The following is a 24270-nucleotide window of genomic DNA, read 5'->3' on the forward strand; positions in this document are numbered from 1 at the left end:
GGTTGCTAGGGTAAAATGGACCATAGCAACCAGATTATTGCTGCAAGTCCAAACTGAAGGCAAAATCAAATCAGAATATTCCTTTTGGCATTATGCTAAATTAAATTTTTAGGTGAATTGCATCTTTAAGTCAGTGACTGTTAAATAAGATAATGGGATGTTGTCATTTGCAAATTAGGTATATAGAAAGGTTAAACTCTGCTGCATACAGACGTTAAAACTTTTTTTTTTTTACCCAATTAATGGAGAAATGAAATCCCCAAACATGCATGATTTATCTGTCTGTGTATGTCCATACAGTTTGTTGACTTTATCTGTCTTTCCTATTTGGGGTTTTTGTTTATTTATATAGGTTTGATTTTATATTGTTTTATAAGTAATTCTATTTGAAACAATCTACATGGTTCTAACAACTGGGAAAGCCACTTTCTTTTGCAATCCTCAACTGACAGCATTTTTTTGCCACTTTCACAGCAGAGGTCGATTTTAAGAAGCGAGGGTTGAAAAGTAAAATTGCTTCCCCCAGCTGTTCGAGAGGCACATGCAATTTCACATATTTAATAATGCTACGGTATGGAAACATTCATTTGTGAATGTTAAAAAATGTTAAGCATCAGACAAACTTATAGGAGGTGATTGTGAATTCATAGGCACTCCAGACAGCTGCTTTCCTATATTTGTTGTCTGCTTTTTATATTCAGAAATGTACAGTACAGACCTTTTTCAGCTTTGATGGATGGAGATGTTCTATGCTGCAATTTTTGTTTACCCAGTTGAAATAGATCTGGTGTGCAAGTTGTCATTCTAGTAGCAGGGACTTACTAGCACCAGCCTCCGATGAATTACAAGTGATTTAAAATCAGTGGCTCTGCAACATTTAAGTAATCACCATTTAAAATCCATTTTTTCCCCAAGGGTTGGTAAAGCCCAAGAATCTATCTATAGTAATAAGTCAGATCAACTGTATTTGCATAATTGAAGACGTTTCACTAGTCATCCTGTAAGAGGTATAAAGTAAAGCTCCCCCTAATAAAATTTGTGCAGGAAAACAAGTTCAGCACTTATATTTGTTTCCTGTAAGACTGCATTTTCCAGGAACACTCCCTGCTCTGCTACTGCAGAGGGAACTAATGTGCACAGCCAAGGTAGGAACTTTTACTTGATGCACCAGTTCCCATGTGCAGGACTAAGAATGTTCCTATTGTCTTTCAGCTCCCTGCAATAAATGGAATTACTCTCTCTTACCCTACCCTTGCACTCTGAATTCATTTTCATATGTGCAACAATCCGACTGGCTTTCTCAATTCAGAATGACCCGTACAAAAATATTTGTGTTTATATACCCTGGCATCTTACCCCAGTCAGCATAATCTATTTAATATAACCATAATTTTAATTTCCACCACATAATTTGTGGCTGCAGTATGGGAGTTGACTGCACAGCATTCTCCTTTCTATAGAAACAGGAAACAAAAAACAAAACCTTCATTCTTGTGTTTCTTCCCCATTAATTTTTTCTAGCTTTTTCACGTCATAAGGTGCTGTATCTAAATTCTAATATTCAAAGGTTTGGAGTATCACAGATAATAATATAATGAATATATAGTAATAAATTAATCTACATGCATTATTTCTCATGGCACTAGGTTTAATGGCTTTTTCTCTTTCTATGCAGGTGGAATGAACCGTCCTCATTGAATGACTACACATTTTTCATTGCACTTCACCTGGAGGAGAATTTTTCTTATTTCTGAAGCCACTCTGTGGCACACTTTCTCCCAAATTCAGTTTTCTTAAATAGTTGAATACTCCCGAAGTTGTCCCTTATTGTTTTGTATAATTGGGACATCATTCATCATGGTGCTGTCACAGAGGCAAAGAGATGAACTGTGAGTGGTTTGGGCTTTTAATCTCTTCTATTTCTTAATTATATTAATTGCCTATAGAAATTCTGTTCATGTTAATCTTCTGCTGCAACTGCAATGTGTTTTAGTGAAAGCAGGCTAAATGTGTCCCTGTCGATTTCATGAAGAGCTATTTAAAAGAGAACTAAACTAAAAGTTAAACCCCTACCCTACATAGACCCTCCTCCCTCCAGCCTAAGTGTTACCCCAGGCAAATGCCCCTAACATTTTACTTACCCCTCGTGCAGATTCAGGCATCGGTGTTCAACGGGCGCCATCTTCAGCCGATTTGGTAATATTTAGAATGAGATCGGAGCTTTGGCAATTCTCTGGAGTTTTGGCACATGCGCAGTTGTCGTGAAGCAGAAAATTGCTCCAGTTGTGCAAGCGCCGTCACGCCGGTCTCATTCCAAAGAGAAGAAGATGGCCCCTGTGAACTCAGATGCCTGAATATGCACCGAGGGGTAAGTAAAACGTTAGGGTTAACACAGGCTGGTGTGAGGAGGGAGGGGGGTCTATGTAAGGTATGGGGGTAGGGGTTTTTTAACGTTAGGGTTGAATTCTCCTTTAAACTGCCTGTCTATTTTATTTGTGTAGGAAGAAACCGAAGTACCCAAAGGAAACCTGCATAGTCACAGGGACAAATGCAGACTACTTACAGACGGCGCCTAGGTCACAATTGAATTCAAGGCGACAGTGTTCCATCCATATTAACATTACAGTTGCATCTTCTAGTATGCTCAACATTTTGCATAGTGATTAGATGTGATTGACAGATACTTCAGCTATTTTCCCCACACAGTACTACATCAATAGTTTTCTCTTTGAAAGGGCTAGTGCTATTTTCTGTCTTTTTTGTTTGATGGAAGATAAGACTACTCTGTGTAAATGGCCACTTTCTGACAATTCTATAGCTATATTCATGTTATCTGCCTGATAGCCTGTTAGAAATATGCTCACATCAGCGCATATGCCTGTTATAAACCAGACAACCTCTAACCGACCTTCCTGCGGCTGCCTGAACAATTGAGTTCTGCTTTTTGTTGAACCCTTCTGTTAGATAAGTCTGGCTATCATTAACTTTTCCTTTCTTACACATGATGTTTCTTATAGTGGTCATCTCCTTTAATGGCAAAGGCAAACATAGCATTTTGTGTCCCACAGTTTCTTGCAGAGAAAAAACATAGAAAATTCTTAGTTATTGTGTGTACTGAGGATTGCTGCTGGTAAAGTTATGTAATCACACTCAAATGCAGCCATTATCAGCAACCCAGTGGCAAGTGTGTTTTTTCTTAAAGGGCATGTAAAGGCAAAAAAATAAAATCCCATTTTTACTTTCTTTAATGAAAAAGAAACCTATCTCCAATGTACTTTAATTAAAAAATGTGTACCGTTTTTATAAGAAACCTGACTGTATGCAATAAAATTCTCCCTTCATTTACTGCTGTGGATTGAAATTGTCAGAGGGTCCCTAACTGCTCTGCAGGGAAACAATCATACTTATGAACAGCAGGGGGAGGCCTTACTTCCCAGCCATGCTGAACTCAAGCAACTTTTTGTTTCCCTGTAGAGCAGTCGGCGACTGTGTAGAGATTTGTATTGGATTTTATTTTTGCCTTTACATCCCCTTTACTGCTTACAACTCCAGCTGCAGGGACAAAGATATATGTGGAAGTAGTGCTTGTAAAAAATATCTAAAATTCTTGCAAATTGGTTTGGTGTAATGTGTACAGCAGTCTTAGAAAATTATTTTGATGAGATATATATATATATATATATATATATATATATATATATATATATATATATATATATATATATATATATATATATATGTAATCTTGGTCACAAGTTATGTACAGTCTTCAAAATGGACCAGCACTCCAGTTAATCACCAACTTTTATTGAAACGTCACACGTGTATACACGAGTAAACTATGGAAAAATGTAAATTCAGGGAAATGTTGTAGCAGCTTATCAAGTTATACTAAGAATACAATATTTACTGTATTAATGACAGGGGTTAATCATTGCAGAATTAATATGGGAGGTTGGGCACATGCAAGGCATCTCTGACAGTCCCATACTCAACCTAAAGCATTAAATGATCTGTGCGTGATTGTATGAGCTGCAGATTAATTGCTATTGACAATATACAGAACGAACCATGACATAATATGCATCAGGTTAATATTTTAAACCTCCTAATTTCAGTAATAACCATAGTGTCACAGATGACAAATATCCATTTTTGGGAACATAAGGACTAAGTTTTTGTGGAAAAAAAAAAAAAAAAAAAATCTGGAAAACATTATGTAAAATTAAACATAAAGGCATAGAGGTAGGGCACCTTTCATTCTTTACTTATTTAGAGGTTACTTCACTCTTCACAACCTCCTCCCTCATCATCATTTTGGCATGATGTAAAGCTTGCCTAAATAAGTGTCCACAAAATGGCAACTGTCTGCTTGATTTGATTGTAAATTTCATTGTTTTCTCTCTCTCTTTACACTTCTGGAGCATTTTATTGCTATATTATTCAAGTAAATGGCCTTAGTAAAATTTACTTTTCCATTTTAGAAATCGAGCGATAGCGGATTACCTACGTTCCAATGGGTATGAAGAGGCTTATTCTGTTTTTAAGAAGGAGGCAGAACTTGATATGGTAAGTTATAATTGATATAAAAGGGCATAAATATCGCAGGGATTTTTTTTTACTCCCAATTTAGAATGCAGTTGACCAAACCTTTTGTGAGGGATTTGACAGCACTAATGTATCATTTGTGTGTGCTTTTTTTTTGTTTGCGTTGACAAAGTATATTTAGTTATTTCAATCAGAAAAATACTCAAAATTTCCTTTTTGGACCGGATTTGCCATTGCAGAGCACCTTGCAGCATTGTTCAACAACTGTGCCACCCCAGAGATCCCTGTGTGCTGAAGCCTTGGATAGTAATTTATAGCCCATTCTCGCAGCTGGTTAGACAACATGATCCATTGTTATTGGACATAAAAGACTTCTGGCTACCTAGTAAATAATGAAACCTATTTTAGTTAGCTACAAGAAGTATCTGTAGGATTTATGCTTCAATATCTCATCCAGTTTTAGCCAGAACTAGTTTTGTATATTAAATGCAAGTTGGGAGACTATGGAATTGTAAATTCTGCCCAATGCTAACAGCACAATGTGTTAATGCAAACCAGACTTTTTTTAAATTGCTTTCAGAACTTTTGCTCATCTCATTGTTAAGATGATGATACATGCTAAAACTTGGTTTCGTCTGGCCTGTTTCGACCATAATGCCCATGTGGACATGCATACTCTTTGGGGGGTAGGCAATTTGTTGTTAGATGAAGTTTTAGATATGGAAATAAGTGTTCTTATTTGGTTCTGCATTCAAGCGAATGAGCCCAAAAATTATGACCAGTTTTCTATATGTATAATTGAAGATTTGTCGAAGTATCTTTTAAACTATATAGCGCTATAATGGCAAAAATTTGGTTAGAAGAATACTGCTTTGCTGCACTATTACTTGTGGGTGATAGGAGGATAGTTTTGACCTACAGTTTTGCTATGGGACTGTGCTAAAAGTGGGGTACACCTTATATTTGGCCCTGGCCCCAGAACCTAATGTTTGTTTTATACAGAATTGCATGTATGACGTTCATTGAAAACAGAAAACATTTATTTAGAAATGTAATGAAAAGGGAATATAATAACATCGGTAATTCTATACCAGCAGACTTAAAATGGGTCCTCCACACCCCAAATCTTTTTTCTACAAAATTCTAAGCAGATTTCCAGTATAACGTTATTAAATGTTTTTATTTTAAAGGCTATTTATTATTTCCGTTGAAAGCATTGTTTATTCCTTTTGGGTTGTCTGTGTCAGTCTGTAAAACAGTCTAATAGAAGCCCTTTCTCCTGTAGGTTTGTTAATCCGCTGAAATGCAACATACAGTTGTATATTGCTTTTAATAGCCACTACTTATTTTTTTACTAATTTTAAATCCCTAGAAAATCATTAATTATTGTATATTAGAAAGTTGCTTGCAATTAAATGTTTTTGTAGTTGGAGGACCCTTTTAAAATTTTTTTAAATGGCAGAAATCTGAATTGCTCTAATGATGTAAAAAACCATTGGTTACGTTTTTGCAGCAATTTAAAAGACCGTACTTTTAAATTAAATATATATCAGTCACAATACAATCTCTAACTGGGCAGTGTAATGTCTTTGTTTAACACTGTGATCTTTAGTCCATATTCTGGTATATACAGTAGCTGCTGTTTTAATATGTCATTTAATGGAATATTAGACATGGTTAAATGTCAGTTGTAAGCTTCCCAGACAGGGTGTTACTGCTGTATTAACTGTTGTGTTTATATACAAGCTCTTTTACCTTATACATTAGCTTACATCAAATTGTTGATGGACCAGTTTCATTCTCTGTCCCTCCCTGTTTAAACTCTTTATTAATGGAAGTTAGTTCTCCACCCTGGGGGAGAGGTTCATGTCCACTCATGCACCAAAATATGTATATATTTTTTAAATAAGGTCTGTTGGTATAAAGTCTTTCACAAGTACTTACTATGGTAAATATGGAAATTGCTATGTTTAAAAGAAAACCTAATTCTAAGCAGTTTTGCAATATGCATCCAAAATTGTCTGTTTTTTTTAGTTATTTGTATATGCATTACTATTGAAAGCAGTGTTTGTCTCTTTCTATTCTTTTCCTGGTGGCTCAGACTTTATAAAATTTAGGACAAGGTAGCGGGTTTAGGGCAGAGACACATTGAGATTCGGGGAGATTAGTCGCTTGGCGATAAATCACCTATTCTTCGGGCGACTAATCTCCCCGAACTTCCTTTCCGCTGGCTAGAATCTAAATAGCCGGTGGGATGGCACTTGGGTCGATTTTTTCCCGATGTTTCCTTGTGAGGTGACTGCGGAAAACGAAGTGCTCCTTGTGCCATAGATTCTAGCAGATGGGAAGGCAGAAGAGTCGATTTGTCACCGAGCGACTAAATCTCCCCGAATCTCCACATGTGTCTCTGCCCTTTATAGACCTGTCTTTGCTGGGGAACCAAGACCTTGTAACATTGTTTAAAAAGTAACCACTTGGATTTAAACAAATGCTGCTTTCAACAGCAGTTGTTTTTCCAAATAACTTTAGAAGTACTGTACATTTAATACATCTACATTGTAAAGTTGCGTACAATAATATTCTCATTTATTAGGCAAACTTTTGTTTTGGAGTGGACTTGCCCTTTAATTCTATTTTGTAAGATAAATTATCTGTAAATAGTTATATTATTCAATTGAAATTGCTCCCTACAGTTAGGCCCATAAATCTTTGGACAGAGAATACTTTTTTCCAATTTTGGTTTTGTACATTACCTCAATGAATTTTAAATGAAACAACTCAGAAGCAGTTGAACTGCAGACTTAGAACTTTAATTCAGTGGGTTGAACAAAAAGATTGCATAAAAATGTGAGGAACTTAAGCCTTTTTTTTAACACAATCACTTCATTTCAGGGGCTCAAATGTAATTAGAACTGATTTTCAGGTACTCCGTTACCTGTGGTGGGAGCAAGATCACTCAGAGGCAACAAAGTGCCACATTTAACATTCCCATTAAGAGTTATGACCTACAGGGAGATTGGCAACTGCATGTCCAATTCAGCGTGCCGGCGTTAATTGCGGGCTAGGCTGGGCAGCCCAGTTCAGGACTGTCTGCGGCCCGGAATGAAATGCTGTATTTTGCATACTAAACATAAACATGAACTTGCTGCACCACAAGCCTAATCAAACAAATGTTTAATGCTTTCAAAGTTGACCACAAAGGAGGTCACCATCTTGTAACTTTGTTAAACATCTTTGCAAGACCAAGACTGTGCACATGCTCAGTGTGATCTGGGCTGCTTAGGGATCGTCATAAATTATCAAAACCGCACAAGTCAAATAATATCTGCCAGAAGCCGATACAGCAAGACTGATTAGTAATCAGAATATGCAGACTGCACTTGGTCCTGTGTTGACATGTAATCTAATGTGGATTTTATACATTTTGTATTGTTTAATACAAACTTTCTCCAATTCTGTAGAACCGGTGGCTGCAGCAAAATAATCCTCCAAATAGAATCCCAGTTTATCTGTTTAAATCTGGCTCCATGATCTTTGTCCCTACAGCTGGAGTTGGAAACGGTAAAGGGGATGTAAAGGCAAAAATAAAATCCAATACAATTCTCTACACAGTCACCGGCTGCTCTACAGGGAAACAAACAAAGCTGCTTCAGTTCTGCATGGCTGGGAAGTAAGGCGGGGGGCTCCCCCTGCTGTTCATAAGTGATTTTTTCCCTGTAGAGCAGTTAGGGACCGTCTGACAATTCCTATCCACAGCAGTAAATGAAGGGAGAATTTCACTGCATACAGTCAGGTTTCTTATAAAAACGGTACACATTTTAAAATGAAAGAATATTAGAGAGCAGTTTATTTTTCATTAAAATGGGATTTTATTTTTTGCCTTTATATGCCCTTTAAGTATGAAAACATTTTGGTGTTACTGTGCCTTTAAATGGTATTATGTCATCTGAGTTAATAGTGGGTTAGCAAAGTTGCATTCACCATAGAATCTGTGACACTGAAATAGATGTGCCATTGTGTCAAAGCTAAATATTCTGTTTCCAGGTTCCCTTTGTATTCAGCACTGCCTGATTGATGACAATTTTTAAAAATAATGCAATGATAAGGTTAGATGGAGCGATCCTGAGGGTTAAAGGAACAGTAACACCAAAAAAAATTAAAGTATTTAAAAGGAATACCCTTATAATGTACTGTTGCCCTGTACTGGTAAAAAAAAAACTGATGTGTAGCCATGGGGGCAGTCATTCAAGCACAGGATACACAGTAGATAGTAGTCCCATTGTATACTACAGAGCTTATCTGCTGTGTATCCTGTTCCTCTTTCAGCTCTGAATGGCTGTCCCCATGGCTACACAGCAGCTTGTTTATATAAACCATAGTTTAGTTTCTGAAGCTAACACGCCAGTTTTACCAGTGCAGGGTAATAGAACATTATATTTTCATTACTTTAAGGCTTACATTTTTGGTGTTACTGTTCCTTTAACTATGCCATTGTGTAGCAGGATCAGTCCATTGTTAGTGCAACTGGGTGCCATACATGGGCAGCCAAAGATGATGTCAGCAAGATTGCTTGCTGATACGCACTGACCCCGAGATTGAGAGTCCATTGTTGAAATTTTCATATGTCCTATTCATGTGCTTGCCTGCAAGTGTAGATCATACAACAGACGTGTTGTCATATACAGTTTTATTGCTCTGCTACACTGGGTTTTGTGGAAAATTGTTTGTGTTTCATTGTGCAGTATGGACCGTTTATATGTGGACTCCTAACATAATGCATTTTGTCATACCAGCTTATATTGCACCCCTGTTTATTAAGAGAAAAAAAATAGGTTCATTTATGACCCTGTTTGTCCAAACCGAACCCACAATATGTCCCTGGAGCCCAATACGTGGGGAAAACAAATGAGGGATGAGAGATCTTCAATTTCCTACCATGTTGGAGAATCTTCAAGTTTGACCCTTGTGGTTCTATTTAACGATACAGGAAACGGGGTGAAGGAGGCTTTAATTATAAGTACAAACTATCATATAATTAAGCATTATATCATGCCGTCCATTTGTAAAAGTTGTTCTAATTGAATGCATTATCTGTCCTTTTCTATTCTGTCTACTGCTGGTTTTGACTCCTTGAATAATGCAGCAGATGCTAGCTGATTAACAGACCTGCAGTAGAAAAAAAGCATACCTATTTGCATTTAAAAGGCATGCATATAACTCCTGATATGTTTCTCTATAAATTGTATTGTTTAGTGATTGGTGAGCTTGAAAAAATGCTCTGTGTAGCCTGAAACGTCGCTTGTCCAGGTCTTGGCCGTGTTCCAAATAAAGTCATTTTTACTCAAGAACTATTTGTGGTGCTGTACTTCAACCATTTAATAACTCCTCATATGCATTCTGGCTTGCAACTTAACAGACAAGCAATTAAATTCAGCAAGCAGCGAATTTTGTCTTCAATCACATATTTATTGATTAACTTATATCTTTATTTTCAGAATGAAGAGTTAGATAAGAAGTATGCAGGACTCTTGGAGAAGAAATGGACATCTGTCATCAGATTACAAAAAAAGGTAAATCCGTTATGTTAACCTGTCCCTATATGTTTCTCTCACATGCGCTGAAAGGGTTAAACCTTTCTTAAAGGGGAACAATCTTGAAAATGTAATATAACGATTAAATATTCTGCATCATTTCTGAAATAATCAAGTTTATGTTTACTATCCCTCTTTTAGCATTTGTTTCTCCTCATTAGATCGTCTTGCAGCAATTGGGTGTCAGATCTAACCGTCAATGAATATCTATTGTATCTTGGGAGGGGGGGTGGGCACTTCCTTTCCTAGCAGATTTATTAGATAGAGTCCAGTCAAATAACTGATTCCAGTACAAATCAAATCTAACAATGTAACTACCTTTTGCACAAGTGCTGCATGTAGAGAGACATAATGTCTGGTGAGTTTAATAGACTGAGCTCTAATACATCTTCTAAGCAAAAGGAGCCCCCCTATAAGATATATTGGATCTAACTGTCAATGACTGATCTGACATCCAACTCCTGCATGAAGAGAGAATGAAGAGAAAAAGATGCTGAGAGAGGGATAGTGAAGATAAACTTGATTATATCAGAAACTGTACAGAATTATAATTTTAAAACTTCTTAATTCAGTACACTGAAGCTTATATTAAATTTTAATTTTTGTGATAGTTCCCCTTTAAACAGGTTTTTATTAGTGAGCCAGGAGTTAAACATTTTTTAATATATGAATACTTTTCTGAATAATTAAATGTTTTCATAGCTATGGCTTTCTTTCACCCAAGTATAATTTTCTGAAACCTGTCAATTTGCAGCTTTTACATATATATTTTACTACTTTCCCTCCCCGCGTCGTGCTGAAAAACAGCCTCACAAGATGAAGCTGCCACAACGTATGCCTTTTTAGTGGTGTCATAGTCCTTAAATGTATTATATTGTAGCTTTTAGTCTATCAATTAACGCCTTAAAGTAATAGGAGTCAAATAACAATCTTTGAAAGAAGCAAATAATCACATTATTATTATACGTCTCTTGATATTAATTTCACTTGTACTTGGGGCAAATAAAAGGTTGCTGCAGTTTAGGAAATGTGGTAACTTGTTCCTATTGTTATTTTATTTCATATATTTATTTGTAGGTTATGGAATTAGAATCCAAATTAAATGAAGCAAAAGAAGAGTTTACATCTGGAGGACCAATAGGCCAAAAGCGAGACCCCAAAGAATGGATACCTCGCCCACCTGAAAAATATGCACTGAGTGGTCATCGGAGTCCCGTCACTCGTGTCATTTTTCATCCAGTGTTTAGTGTTATGGTCACGGCATCAGAAGATGCAACGATTAAGGTAGTCTTTAACCTATGTTTAAAATCCCAATGTTTTATTTTTATTTTTTTTGTGGTGGTGGTGGGGGGAACAATACTTGCTTGGTTAGAGGTCTATGTGAATCATTCAGACAAGGGAGAGCTTTATATGGTGGCTTTAAGACTATTGCTGACACATCACAAATGTCTGCTGCACTGGGGCCACCGTACTTTTATAATTTTACACAAAATGCAGTTTTTTTTTTGGTTTTTTTTTTACATAGGATAGCAGATATTTATCCGCCTAATTTAATGACCTTTACAGTATATTAGAGCATTACAGAGTTGCTCCTGCTTTTGGATAGTTCATTTATAAACTTTTGCCCCCCCTCTCCCCTGGTTACATCACACTTATGTAACATTACTGATATAGATGGATAGACTGAATGGACTATAGATTTGGAGGGACTCTTCCCCTCTTAATTGCTATCACTTTACTGGGAAGTATAACTGAGCCTTTATATAGTGAATAAAGTACCCCTTATTGTAAAATATAAGGATATTATAAGTCACTGAGGAGTCCCATGACCGTATAAAAGGCCGGGTGCTTTTATACAGGTCATGGAACTCCGAGGTTATTTCTAATATCCTTATATTTTCCAACAAGGGGTACTTTATTATAATACAAAATACATTTAAGTCATGTGACAAAAATGACATCACTATTCACCATTCATAACTGATGACATCACTAGTCACCATTTATAAGGATATAATTTACAGGATATTCATGGCTTTTGTGTATTATAAATTGTAAATGTAAATGTAATGATTTTAAATGCAATTTAGCCCACTTCCCCTTTTTTATCTTATGTTTTAATTTTGTCATTATTATTTTTATGTTTGTTTAACTTTCGGAACTGGATATTTTGGTGTCCCTATGGCAGCGTTCTCCAATAGCAAGCTGTCATGTTATATTATGTGTGATTATTGAAACATTTTCAATATCACTATATGCACGTAGTATATGATGTAAACTGCTTTATTGGTTAAAACAATAAAAAAACATATTGATGGGAAAAAAATAGAATTATTGGATCTTTCTGGATAATGGGTTTCAAGATAAGGGATTCCATACCTGTGCTATTTAAGATAAATGGCTTAACAGTAGTGATATTAAGTGCTTAGTGATTTTTGATGTTTACTGTTGTAACTGTGTAAGACATAAATTGTAATATCTTGATACTATGTTTTCTATATAACCCTCTTTTATTTAAACATTTTTTTAGACTCCTGTTTATAATGTAAAGCGCTACATAACTTGCTGGCTCTTTATAAATAAATCCTAATGATGAAGCCCTATGACACTGATGTCACATATATGTTAAGAGAGCCTTTTATTTAGTTTATTATGAGAGTTAAATAGAAGCAAAGCTGCTATTTATACAAACACTCAAACTACTCCAGATAAAGGACAAATTGTTTCTAGATTGTGAAGCTCTGTATTGTTCATTTTCTTTCGGTACCGCCCATTCTTTTGATGCTTTTGGAAGCTGAAGTATTTTTGTATAGGGGAATTCTGTTTAAACTGAGACTTTATAGCTAAATTGCATTATCCTCACGTAGAACATTTTTGAACGTTCAAAAGAAAAACATAATCCTTGTTTTTTGCATTTTTTTTAAATGTTAATCTCATTAAGAAGACAAAAGGATATTGTAAACATGCAACTTTATTTTAATAATATTTAAGTCCTTAAATCTTATGCATATTCGCAATAGATTTTGCAAGTATCTTGGCAAAATCAGTAGCACTTGTGTCGAAAATGTATCCTTCGTGATTTTTGTTCCCATAACACCGCACTAATAGATCATTACTTGTATCTCTACCTCTTAATTTAGACTTTGATTAAATAAAGATCAGTAAAAGTATGAAATCTCTCCCGGGAACCTCTTATACGGAAAGCTCAGATTGGGGAAAGACCTTCTCCCATAGACTCCATTTTAAGCGAATCAAGTTTTTTAAATAATACTTTCCTTTGTCCTTGCGAAAACCGTACCTTTAAAATTTTCAGCAAAGATGTAATTAACCTTTATTGTTAGCAAAACAATCCTATTGGGTTTATTTAATGTTTAAATTATTATTATGGGATGGAAATTATGGATAGATCCCCTATCTGGAAATCCCAGGTCTCTCTTTTTCTGGTCATAGGTCCCATTTCTACCTTAGATCTGCTGCAACCTTTGTTATTATTTCAAATAAAGAGCTGCATGTGGTGCTTGTCAGTGGAGTACTAATTTATTTCATTATACTCTGCCAACCGGAAACTTTTAGTTTCAGATTTTTCCCTGTTTAGTGCAAAAACTTTGTAAAACAAATAATATTTCATAATTAAGCATTAGGCACAAAGTTCAGCACAAGCCCAGTTTATTGGACTAATGCTAAATAAAGGTATGCTGTCTCTTTACTTGCTCAGGGCATGAATAGTAGGGAGCAGGGTACATAATAATCTCCAGCATAAGGGGGAAAAAAAGGTTAAAAAAGATGCTTAAATATTTTTTGTTGGTAGAGTACTCCTTAAAGGGGTTTTTCACCTTTGATTAACTTTTAGTATGACTTATTCTGAGACAATTTGCAATTGGTTTTTATTTTTTATTGTTTGTGGTTTTTGAATTATTTGGATTTTTATTCAGCAGTTTAAGCAATCTGGTTGCTATGGTCCCAATTACCTTAGCAACCATGCATTAAATTGATCAAGAGGCTGGAATATGAATAGGAGAGGTCTCAATAGAAAGATGAGTATTAAAACGTATCACTAATAATAAAGGTGTAGCCTTAAAGAGCATTTGTTTTTTTTAGATGGGGTTAGTAACCCCTATTTGAAAATCGGAAAGAGCTGGAGGAAAAGGGCAAATAATAATAATAAAAAAAATTTTTTATAAAAAAAAAACATAACACAGACCAATTGAAAAGTTGCTTAGAATTGGCCATACTGTAACATACTAAAAGTTAATTGAAAGGTGAACCAACACTTTAATTGTATAAGAGTTGGTAAGATGCCCGACCTTGTACATCTATAAATATGATTATATCCGGTTAGAAAATACATTTTTCGGGAAGAAATATTTACTTTTCTAGTTGGTATTTGCTGCTAGGTCTTTGTTACAGAACTGCACATTTTTATCCTTTCCTTAGGGGGTTGTTATAAAGGCTTGGCATGATCATGATTCTTGTATTTCAGAAGGAAATATTCTGCCATTATTGAGGTTTTTCCAAGGCACAATTATTTTGATTTTGTAGCTCATTAATTATTCATAGAGGTCGGAGACTTCCCCCCACAAAGTGAAAATGAATGTCTGTGCATCCTGTCAAGCTGTGGCATGGTGCTAATAGATTTTTCTCTCTTGACTGTCAGGTGTGGGACTACGAGACTGGAGATTTTGAACGCACACTCAAGGGGCACACAGACTCTGTGCAGGATATATCTTTTGACCATTCTGGAAAGCTACTGGCCTCTTGTTCTGCAGATATGACTATTAAGCTATGGGATTTCCAAGGTTTTGAGTGCATCAGGACCATGCATGGTAGGAACCTGCTATATGTGTGTGTTTTTATTTATTTACCATTATTATCCTAAAGTTGAATTAGAAGTGCTGCACATTGTGCACTTCACTTACTGTAACACTCCAGATTTTCAGCAGCAATATGTCTGTAAAGATCTGTGTTCAAAATTATTCTTAGCAGCACATAACATGGAGCACTAATGAGCAAGTGCAGACAATAGAATAGCTCATCGTTAAATGTACATGGAATGTATTTAATGTATCTGTATTAGGGAGTCCTGTAAGGTTTATTGAAACAGTAGAACCCCCATTTTACATTTTTAGGGTACTGAAAGGATATAAGCGCAGGAGTCTGTTTTACTTTGATGTACAATATTTAGTGTGTTAATAACAAGGGTTAAGCATTGCAGTGTTAATGTTACACTATGGGGGGCATGTGCAAGACTCTGTCACATACACAACCTAAAGCAATAAGTGATTGGTGCAGGACTGTATAAGGGGCAGACTAAGTGTAATTGACCATTTACAGGCAGAATCATGGCAAAATATACATCTAGTTAGTATTTTAAGCCTCTTTATTTCACAAATAATAACATTCACAGAGGAAAATTACAATTTTTGGGTTCGCCAGGACAACATTTTGATGTAAAATCCAGGAAAACATTACTTAAAATCAGCACCCATTGAAATGCATTATAAATTGGTGGTACCACAAATAAAAAAAAAAATGTAAAATGCGGGGGAACTTAAAATCAGGGGACTTAAAATTGAGGTTTCACTGTAGTTAGGGATATGTCAAATATAAGGGCACCGAGGCAGAATGAAATCAATCGACATGTTATTGCAGTAGATGTGTGTCAGTCAGTATTCTACTTTTTCAGAGTCCAACCATATCATACTTAATATATATATATATATATTTTTTTTTCCATCAGGTCATGATCATAATGTTTCCTCAGTAGCCATTATGCCCAATGGAGATCATATAGTGTCTGCCTCAAGGGATAAAACCATTAAGATGTGGGAGGTTCAGACTGGGTAAGTATCACAAATGGCCAGGATAGTCATGTGAAAAGATGTGGGGGGGGAAATGGAATATGTCTTCAGCATTGCATTCAATTAACGGATTTAAGCATGAACATTTTAAATAGAATTTGTTATTCTACACTCCTTGATCCCCCTATGAAGGCCACTGATTTATGGGGTTGAAAATAACATGCACATGGCTAATTCCTTAATGAGACCATACTGCCTTAAAAAGAATATACTTTTTTTTCTTTGACCGGACAGTAGTGCCACTTTTTCTTAGTTGTAGCACTATTCGGAAATTGGATTTTTTTTTGTCTGTTCTTTGCATGTGTAATTTAACATATACTGTAAAACTGGACACATTGGGCAGCTTTGTCTCTCTCTCTCTCTCTCTCTCTCTCTCTCTCTCTCTCTCTCTCTCTCTCTCTCTCTCTCTCTCTCTCTCTCTCTCTCTCTCTCTCTGATGCAGTTTTAGTTTGCAAGATTGCATTGTTCTGTAAACATGGTAACAAACACATGCTGGTTACCTTCTTCTGTCTTTTGCTATAGGTATTGTGTGAAGACTTTCACAGGGCACAGAGAGTGGGTTCGCATGGTGAGGCCAAACCAGGATGGTACACTTATTGCCAGCTGTTCTAATGACCAAACTGTTCGTGTTTGGGTTGTAGCTACAAAGGAATGCAAAGCAGAACTTAGAGAGCATGAACACGTGGTAGAATGCATTTCTTGGGCACCAGAAAGCTCGTATTCTACCATATCAGATGCTACAGGATCTGAGGTATGAAATGGCTTCCCAAAACTTCCAAACCAAAATTTGAAAATTAAAATTAGAAAAGAGGCCCACATAACGCAGAAACCCCTAATATATCCATCACATCAGTTTCTTCAAAAATACAGCATGCAGGAACTACATAATCCACAATGCATTGCACGGGGATGTTCCTTCCCTTATTGAAATCACGTGTGCAGGGAATTGGGTTTGGAGGATGCAGGCTGAGGACAGATGGCTGCTGACAAAGTAACACAGATCAGCAGAAGAGCAGGGGGCTAGGGCTTAGGGAACTGTTCCAAGCTATTAAAAATCATGAAAAGTCTGCATATTTTTTAATTGATTCATTTAGTTATGTTTTTGTGCAGTTCTTCTTTAAATAATTTATTTTCTTTTTACTTATCATTAATGGCAATTGGGTTATGATCAAATTAATCACGTGGACTTTGAGACAACTATATAAAATTCCCAGAAATACTAATGAATAGATACATTTCATTATTATCTGAATTCAATTCTCTGTACTGTTTTTGAGGCAAACTCTTCAACAAAAATGTCTAGTGTACCATAATCCTAAAGCTGTGTTCTTTAAGCTTGTGCAAAATTTTAGCTTGAAAGTGTCATATGGGATATACATATTTAAAACTGCAATTTGTGTAAACTATATTTTTTCATTTTATCTTTCAGACTAAAAGAAGTGGTAAACCTGGTCCTTTTCTTCTGTCTGGTTCCAGAGATAAAACTATAAAGATGTGGGACATTAGCATTGGAATGTGCCTAATGACACTTGTAAGTTTCACAGAACCCTTATCAGTGAACACAAGTATATCTACACAGTAGTTTTACACACTTGTATACCAAACAAAGATAAACCAATAATTTGTTCCTTGGATCCGCACTAGGAAACCCTAAAAACCCAAAAGTTTCAGCTTCTCAATTCCAACAATGATTCAGGACTTCAAACTTGTCACAGGGAGTCACCATCTTGTCTGCGACACTCATGCTCAGTGAGCAGCTGTTGAGAAGCTAAGCTTAGGGATCGTCACAAATTATCAAGCAGAAAATGAGGTTGGCCTGTCATACAAGCTGATGCTACAGGGCCGATTATTAAATTCTGATGCTAGTTGCACTGGTTTCTGAGCTGTCATGTAGTAATTATCCATATAAATTACTAATCAGCCTTATACTGTGACATTTATATTCTATGTGTACTGTATAGTTTGAGTCGGTCCCTAAGCTCAGTAAGTGACAGCAGCACAGAGCATGTGCAGTGAATCAGCAGAAAATAAGATGTGGAGCTACTGGGGCATCTTTGGAGACATGGATCTTTACTGCTAAAGGGCTGTGGTTGCCTAGGGTTGGTACAGAAGCCCACAACATAATGCACAACATTTCTAGCTACTTCTTTAGTTTAACTTTTCTTATGCTTTAAAGCAAATATAGTGCTTTATTGTATCACCGCAATTGTGGACATCAACTTGTTTCGATCCTTGGGACCGTCATCAGGATTTACATAATATGTAAATATAATACCCTCTCTCTCTCGTTTTAGTGAGTGCATTCTCTGTTCATTTATCTAGTCAAAGGAATCTGCACTGTAACTTCCAGAAACTGACTTTTCATAGGGCACCATCAGTCATTTGATATACCTTGCGATTTGCTCTCATCTTTCCTGGGTGCTCTCTCTGTAGTACAGAACTCCTGCAATGTGACGAAGTTGTCGCTAGTGGAATTCAGAATGTAGATTTCTTTCATGAGACAAATGAACAGAGCGAAGACCAACGGGATGTTACTTGAAAAGCTTAGTTTCTGCTCATTTGTCAAAAAGCAATGACCATTTCCTGGGGCAAATGAAATTGTGTGCAAAATATCATTTAGGCCTTTACCCACATGGATGGAGACAAAGGTCATTAAGATCTCTAAACCATCATTCTTAATGTGATCAGTTACTCCCTGCTGCTGGCCAGTAGAGTCCCTATGGACACACAGCAAATAACAACAAGCCAGCTTATCCATATACAGGTATAGGATCCTTTATCTGGAAACCAGTCATCCAGAAAGTTTTGAATTCGGGAATGAACATATCCCATAGACTCCGTTGTAATCAAATAATACAACTTTTTAAAAAATGATTTCCTTTTTCTCTGTAATGATAAAACAGTAGCTTGTACTTGATCCAAACTAAGATATAATTAATCCTTATTGGAGGCAAAACCAGCCTATTGAGTTTATTTAAAGGGATCCGGTCATCGGAAAACATGTTTTTTTTTCACAACGCATCAGTAAATAGTGCTGCTCCAGCAGAATCCTGCACTGAAATTAATTTCTCAAAAGAGCAAATAGATTTTTTTATATTCAATTTTGAAATCTGACATGGGGCTAGACATTTTGTCAATTTCCCAGCTGCCCCTGGTCATGTGACTTGTGCCTGCACTTTAAGAGAGAAATACTTTCTGGCAGGCTGCTGTTTTTCCTTCTCAATGTAACTGAATGTGTCTCAGCGGGACATGGGTTTTTACTATTGAGTGTTGTTCTTAGATCTACCAGGGAGCTGTTATCTTGTGTTAGGGAGCTGCTATCTGGTTACCTTCCCATTGTTATTTTGTTTGGCTGCTGGGGGGAAGGAGGGGTGATATCACTCCAACTTGCAGTACAGCAGTAAAGAGTGATTGAAGTTTATCAGAGCACAAGTCACATGACCAGGGGCAGCTGGGAAATTGACAATATGTCTAGCCCCATGTCGGATTTCAAAATTGAATATAAAAAAAATCTGTTTGCTCTTCTGAGAAATGGATTTCAGTGCAGAATTCTACTGGAGCAGCACTATTAACTGATTGAAATTTTTTTTTTTCCCCATGACAGTATCCCTTTAATGTTTACATGATTTTCTAGTAGACTTAAGGTATGAAGATCAAAATTACAGAAAGATCCGTTATCCGGAAAACCCCAGGTCCCGAGCATTCTGGATAACGGGTCCCATACCTGTCCTATAAAAAAGGAAACCAGAAATGGAGTGTCAATTTAGAATAGAGGATTATTGTAAGATGAAAATAGTCTTACAGTCTGGCCTAGTTGAATCATGCAAATGTGTAAAGATGTACTTCTGAACAATCTGCATGGAGTATATATGCTAACACATTGCTTTTTGTGGCTTTCCAAAAACACCAATGGAGTTGAATAGAAATGTGCTGCTAATAGAAGATCTATATTATACACAATGATGGGTGACCTGTTCTAATCTGCAGCATTTACTTGATTTTATATTTTAGCACTGCTCACTCTTTTGTACTATTTCTCAAGACTCTCATCTGTTCTCACCCCCTCACTAGGTTGGACATGATAATTGGGTGCGTGGAGTTCAATTCCATCCAGGAGGAAAGTTTATTCTTAGTTGTGCTGATGATAAAACTATACGCATTTGGGACTACAAGAACAAACGCTGCATGAAAACCCTTAATGCTCATGAACATTTTGTTACCTCTTTGGGTAAGATTTTCAATCTACCTTGTATATTCTAAGTTAAAACAATTAATTTGTTATTGGGTGATGTTTTGTGCATTCAGCCACACAGCCATGCATTGCTGTATGATGGGCACAATTAATTAAATACCTCCTAGTCTCATCCATATTTTCTGAGAAATTGTCCAAGCTACGGTTTGTGTCTGTGTACCACCAATTACTGTATCAAAAGCGAAAAAGTTATCAGACAGCTCAAAGCAGTATTACAAACTGCAAAGTGAATTCACTGCTACGATCAATTCAGTTTGCAATTTGTAGCTTTGAGCTGTCCAATAACTTTTTCGCTTTTGCTGTATGATAAGCAGCAAAAAATTTAATTGCATCTGTGTGTATTGAAGTATCTGACTACACTGAACATTAAAAATATAATGTAGTCCTCTATGTATTGTGAATATGTTATGTAGCCCTTGTGAAAAGCTGCTATTCTGTGGGCAGAACTGGACAAATAACTCCCCATGCTGGGAGCAGGAGCAGCAACAGTATACATTTTGCTGCTGCCCGATGCAACAGGACATGCTGCTGCCTGTAGGTCACACTGGGGCACTAATGTGTATTTTATGTTTTAACATCTGGAACTTAAAGGAACAGTAACAACAAAGTCTTTCAACACATAATCCACTTCTCTACTTATGTAATAATAAATACAGCTCCCCCCCTTCAATTTTTCAGCTGTTTCACACATGATTCCACTTACAAATATGTGTGTCCTTGATGGAGTTTCCATAGAGGGTGATTTGTAACCATACAGCCTGAATAGCCCTGCATGCTCGATTTTGAACATGAAGTCTGTTAGTTTGACCTCTGCAAAGTACATGGCTGTAGTCTTACACTTACAATTAAACTTAAAATCGACACTAACTATGGCCAAACAAGTAGCACTTCAAAGAGGTAACACAGTATTCAGACAACCTGCCCCTCTGGCATAACCTACAACTGCCACAACTGCGCTCCATCCCAGACACTAAAATATGGGCCCAGTATAATATTAAGTACTTTGGGCAGGTCATAGTGGCGGACAACCTACTCACCTTTGATGAGTTAAAAGAAACATTTCAACTGCCCAACACAATGTTTTCAGGTTTCTGCAATTCCGCCAAACCCTAAAAATACAATTTAGTCAAGGCCAAATAGATACCTAATCCAGGCACTTAAAAAAACAAAAAAAAAAAGACAAAAAAAAAAAAATTGTTTTTAACCCCGAACTAGCTAAACCATACTCAAGATTCTATGCTCTCCTAAAAACACCAAAACACCCTGTAGTTAAAAAAAACTTTGATGATATCCCTCATCTCACCCCAGAAGTGTGGAATGACATCTTTGAAACACACAGATCCAAACTAGTTCGCACTAAAGACAATGATTCAATTCCGATACCTTCATAGGTCATGTCAGACACCCTACTGGCTTCATCTGATAAACCCCAGTATACCGAATTATCTGCCCTAAATGCTCCCACTCCCCAGCAAACTCAATGCATTTAGTATGGCACTGCCCCAAGATCAGGAAGTTCTGGACAAAAGTGTCGCAGGAAATTGGCCTTTTACTAGCACTTATTATTCCTCTATACCCCAAAACCATACGACTAAATCAGGTTGAGGAAACAGCGCCCACATCTGAAGAACAAACTCTCCTCAACTTTCTCTTCATATAGGCAAAAAGACTTATCGCTATGAAGTGGAAGTCAGCTCACCCCCCCCCCCAGCAAAAAACAATGTATTTAAATGGTAAATTGTTCTGTCCCTCTCTACCAATTTGCTAAATTTGCAGAGACGCTGTCCAAAAACATTCAATAAATTATGGTCACCCTGGATTGCAGAACATCTTCCTTCTCTGGAGCCTTAATTAATAGAATCTCAAAGAATCCCAACCCTTAAACCCCCCCCCCCCCCCCCCCCCCCCAGTTAGCCAGGGAAATACAAAAAGCAAACAATAAAACATAAACTGATGGGTATTAAGTTACTTTATTTTTTTGTAAAATTACAATTCAGTTGTCCAATTTCTCACATGGAAAAAGGATTGTGGACCAAAATGGTCCATATATCATATAGATAACCGAATTGTTGCAGTTTAAGTTGTTAATCTGTATTCAACAAAAAGCAATAGCAAGATATTAAAAGAATTAAATTGACACTACAAAAGCTGCTAAACAGTTTATGGCAGGAACAAACTATGCAGGTATTCAGGCTCCATTTAAAGCTAAAATATGCATTTTGCAAGTGTCCCTTTGGGTGAAGCGTTTGGGGAAAAATGAAGGGGGCAGTATTATGTATTGATTATTCTAGCAGCAGAAATGTTGATTTTACTGGCCCTTTAAAGTGTATCTGACCCTTTAGATTAGTGACTAGAAGCTTTTGAAAATGACACAGACACAATCCGTTAATAAGAAACATGCCAGCGACCCTTCACAAAAAAAAAGAAAATTCAACTGCTTATTAAAAAAAATCTTATTTAAATCTTTTTTTTTTCTAAAAAAAAAAACCCTAGCATTACTACAACAAGAAAGCTCCATTGTTCTTTGTGAATTTGACTTGAGGAAAGGTCAGAATTAATCTGTGCGATTTCATTTCAGATTTCCACAAGACTGCGCCGTATGTGGTGACTGGAAGCGTAGATCAAACAGTAAAAGTGTGGGAGTGCCGTTGATTTGAATTCACCTTGGAACCTGTCGCCTTTCCCCTTTCCTCTGGATGCACTCAGATACCATGGTTACCCATTGAGCTCTGTTAAATACCTATTGTCCTTTCATGTAAATTATTCTGGATGTAGATTGAGCTTATTAAATGTTACACAAAAAGTATTCATGCATGGTGAATCCAAATTGTATACTGTAAATTTACATACGTTGTCTAGGAGTACCATAGGTTTAAGAACATGGGCTGGCATTGGTCACATCAGACCTAAGAGGCAACAACTGTGTATTTGTGGGGTGTCTGACAATGTTAATCGCTCTACCTTACAGGATCTGTCTTCAGCTGGGCTTTCCTGGATCAGAGGGAACGTTCAGAAGCACATATGTTTGTAAAGAAATGTTTATTTGCCCCACTTTTGCATCAGAATGTCTGCCATATCAGATTGTGTGATGTAGCAGCCATATCTGTATACTAATATTTTGTGTAAGGATAGGTTCGCACTCGGCACAGCACCAAATGATTTGTGTTGTGCTTGTTAAATTCAAGCCAGTTTTCTACATAATATGTGGGTGTTGTTCAGTCTGATTAGTATCTAATGATCCTCACCTAGGGTGCTTTCACAGGGAATTTACACACTTGATGGCCTTAAGGAGTTGATTGTTGGATGTTAACCAAAGACTTGTCATCAGTTATAAAAGACACGTTATGCAACAGATTTGTCTGAAGATCTTTAGTTAAATGTGTTTTCTGTGAGTCAGAACAGCTTTATATATTGGTAACCCTCACTATTATTTCCCGTTCATTCATCAAAAAGAGCACTTGTATGCCTCATTCATTCATTACTCGCCTGCCTTTTACCCCTAAGTTCTCTGATCTTGGTGGGTTTTGCCAGTGCAACTGGATCGTGGCTGATCTCCTTTCTGGTAACAAGTGCAGATCTTCCCATTATTTCTGCCAAGCCTCGTCCTCCTGACTGACAAAAATAATGTTCATTTCTACACCCCCCGAACTCTACTTGTGACTGATTAAACCCGAGGCTAATTCTTTTTCTTTTCCGAAACCACTTAAACCCTACTTATACATTTAAACATAAGAAGTGTCCATACTTCATAACTTGCTGCATGTGGAGAGCTTCGATACAGAGACGCACTATTTCCAAGATTTTATAGAAAACCCTTTGCAGACTGGAGGTGTACATTCGCTTAGGGGTCCTCTAGAAATGCTCTGCCTCCCCCCAAGCTGTACATTGTGCCCGGTTCTCCTACTGACTGCCATGTATTGGGGCTTTATCATTCTGTCATTAGCAACCAAACCTGCAAGAGATAATCACACTTTCTGGGCTGCTGCAGCATATGTATGGTAAAGGGGAAGTTGACGTTTTG

The 24270-nt window shown here is 36.7% G+C and overlaps 1 protein-coding gene across 1 annotated transcript; it reads left to right on the plus strand.

Moving 5' to 3' along the window:
• Positions 1-1857: 1857 nt before the first annotated feature.
• pafah1b1.L (platelet activating factor acetylhydrolase 1b regulatory subunit 1 L homeolog) lies at positions 1858-22901 on the plus strand (the record flags this gene model as incomplete). The annotated part of the gene is given in 10 exon segments (NM_001090465.1): positions 1858-1889; positions 4485-4569; positions 10044-10118; positions 11217-11423; positions 14794-14962; positions 15877-15979; positions 16520-16748; positions 17427-17528; positions 20069-20225; positions 22828-22901. Coding segments are annotated over 10 exon segments (1233 nt in total).
• Positions 22902-24270: the final 1369 nt, after the last annotated feature.

The sequence above is a fragment of the Xenopus laevis genome, chromosome 2L (genome assembly GCF_017654675.1).
Source record: "Xenopus laevis strain J_2021 chromosome 2L, Xenopus_laevis_v10.1, whole genome shotgun sequence".
Taxonomy (NCBI): domain Eukaryota; kingdom Metazoa; phylum Chordata; class Amphibia; order Anura; family Pipidae; genus Xenopus; species Xenopus laevis.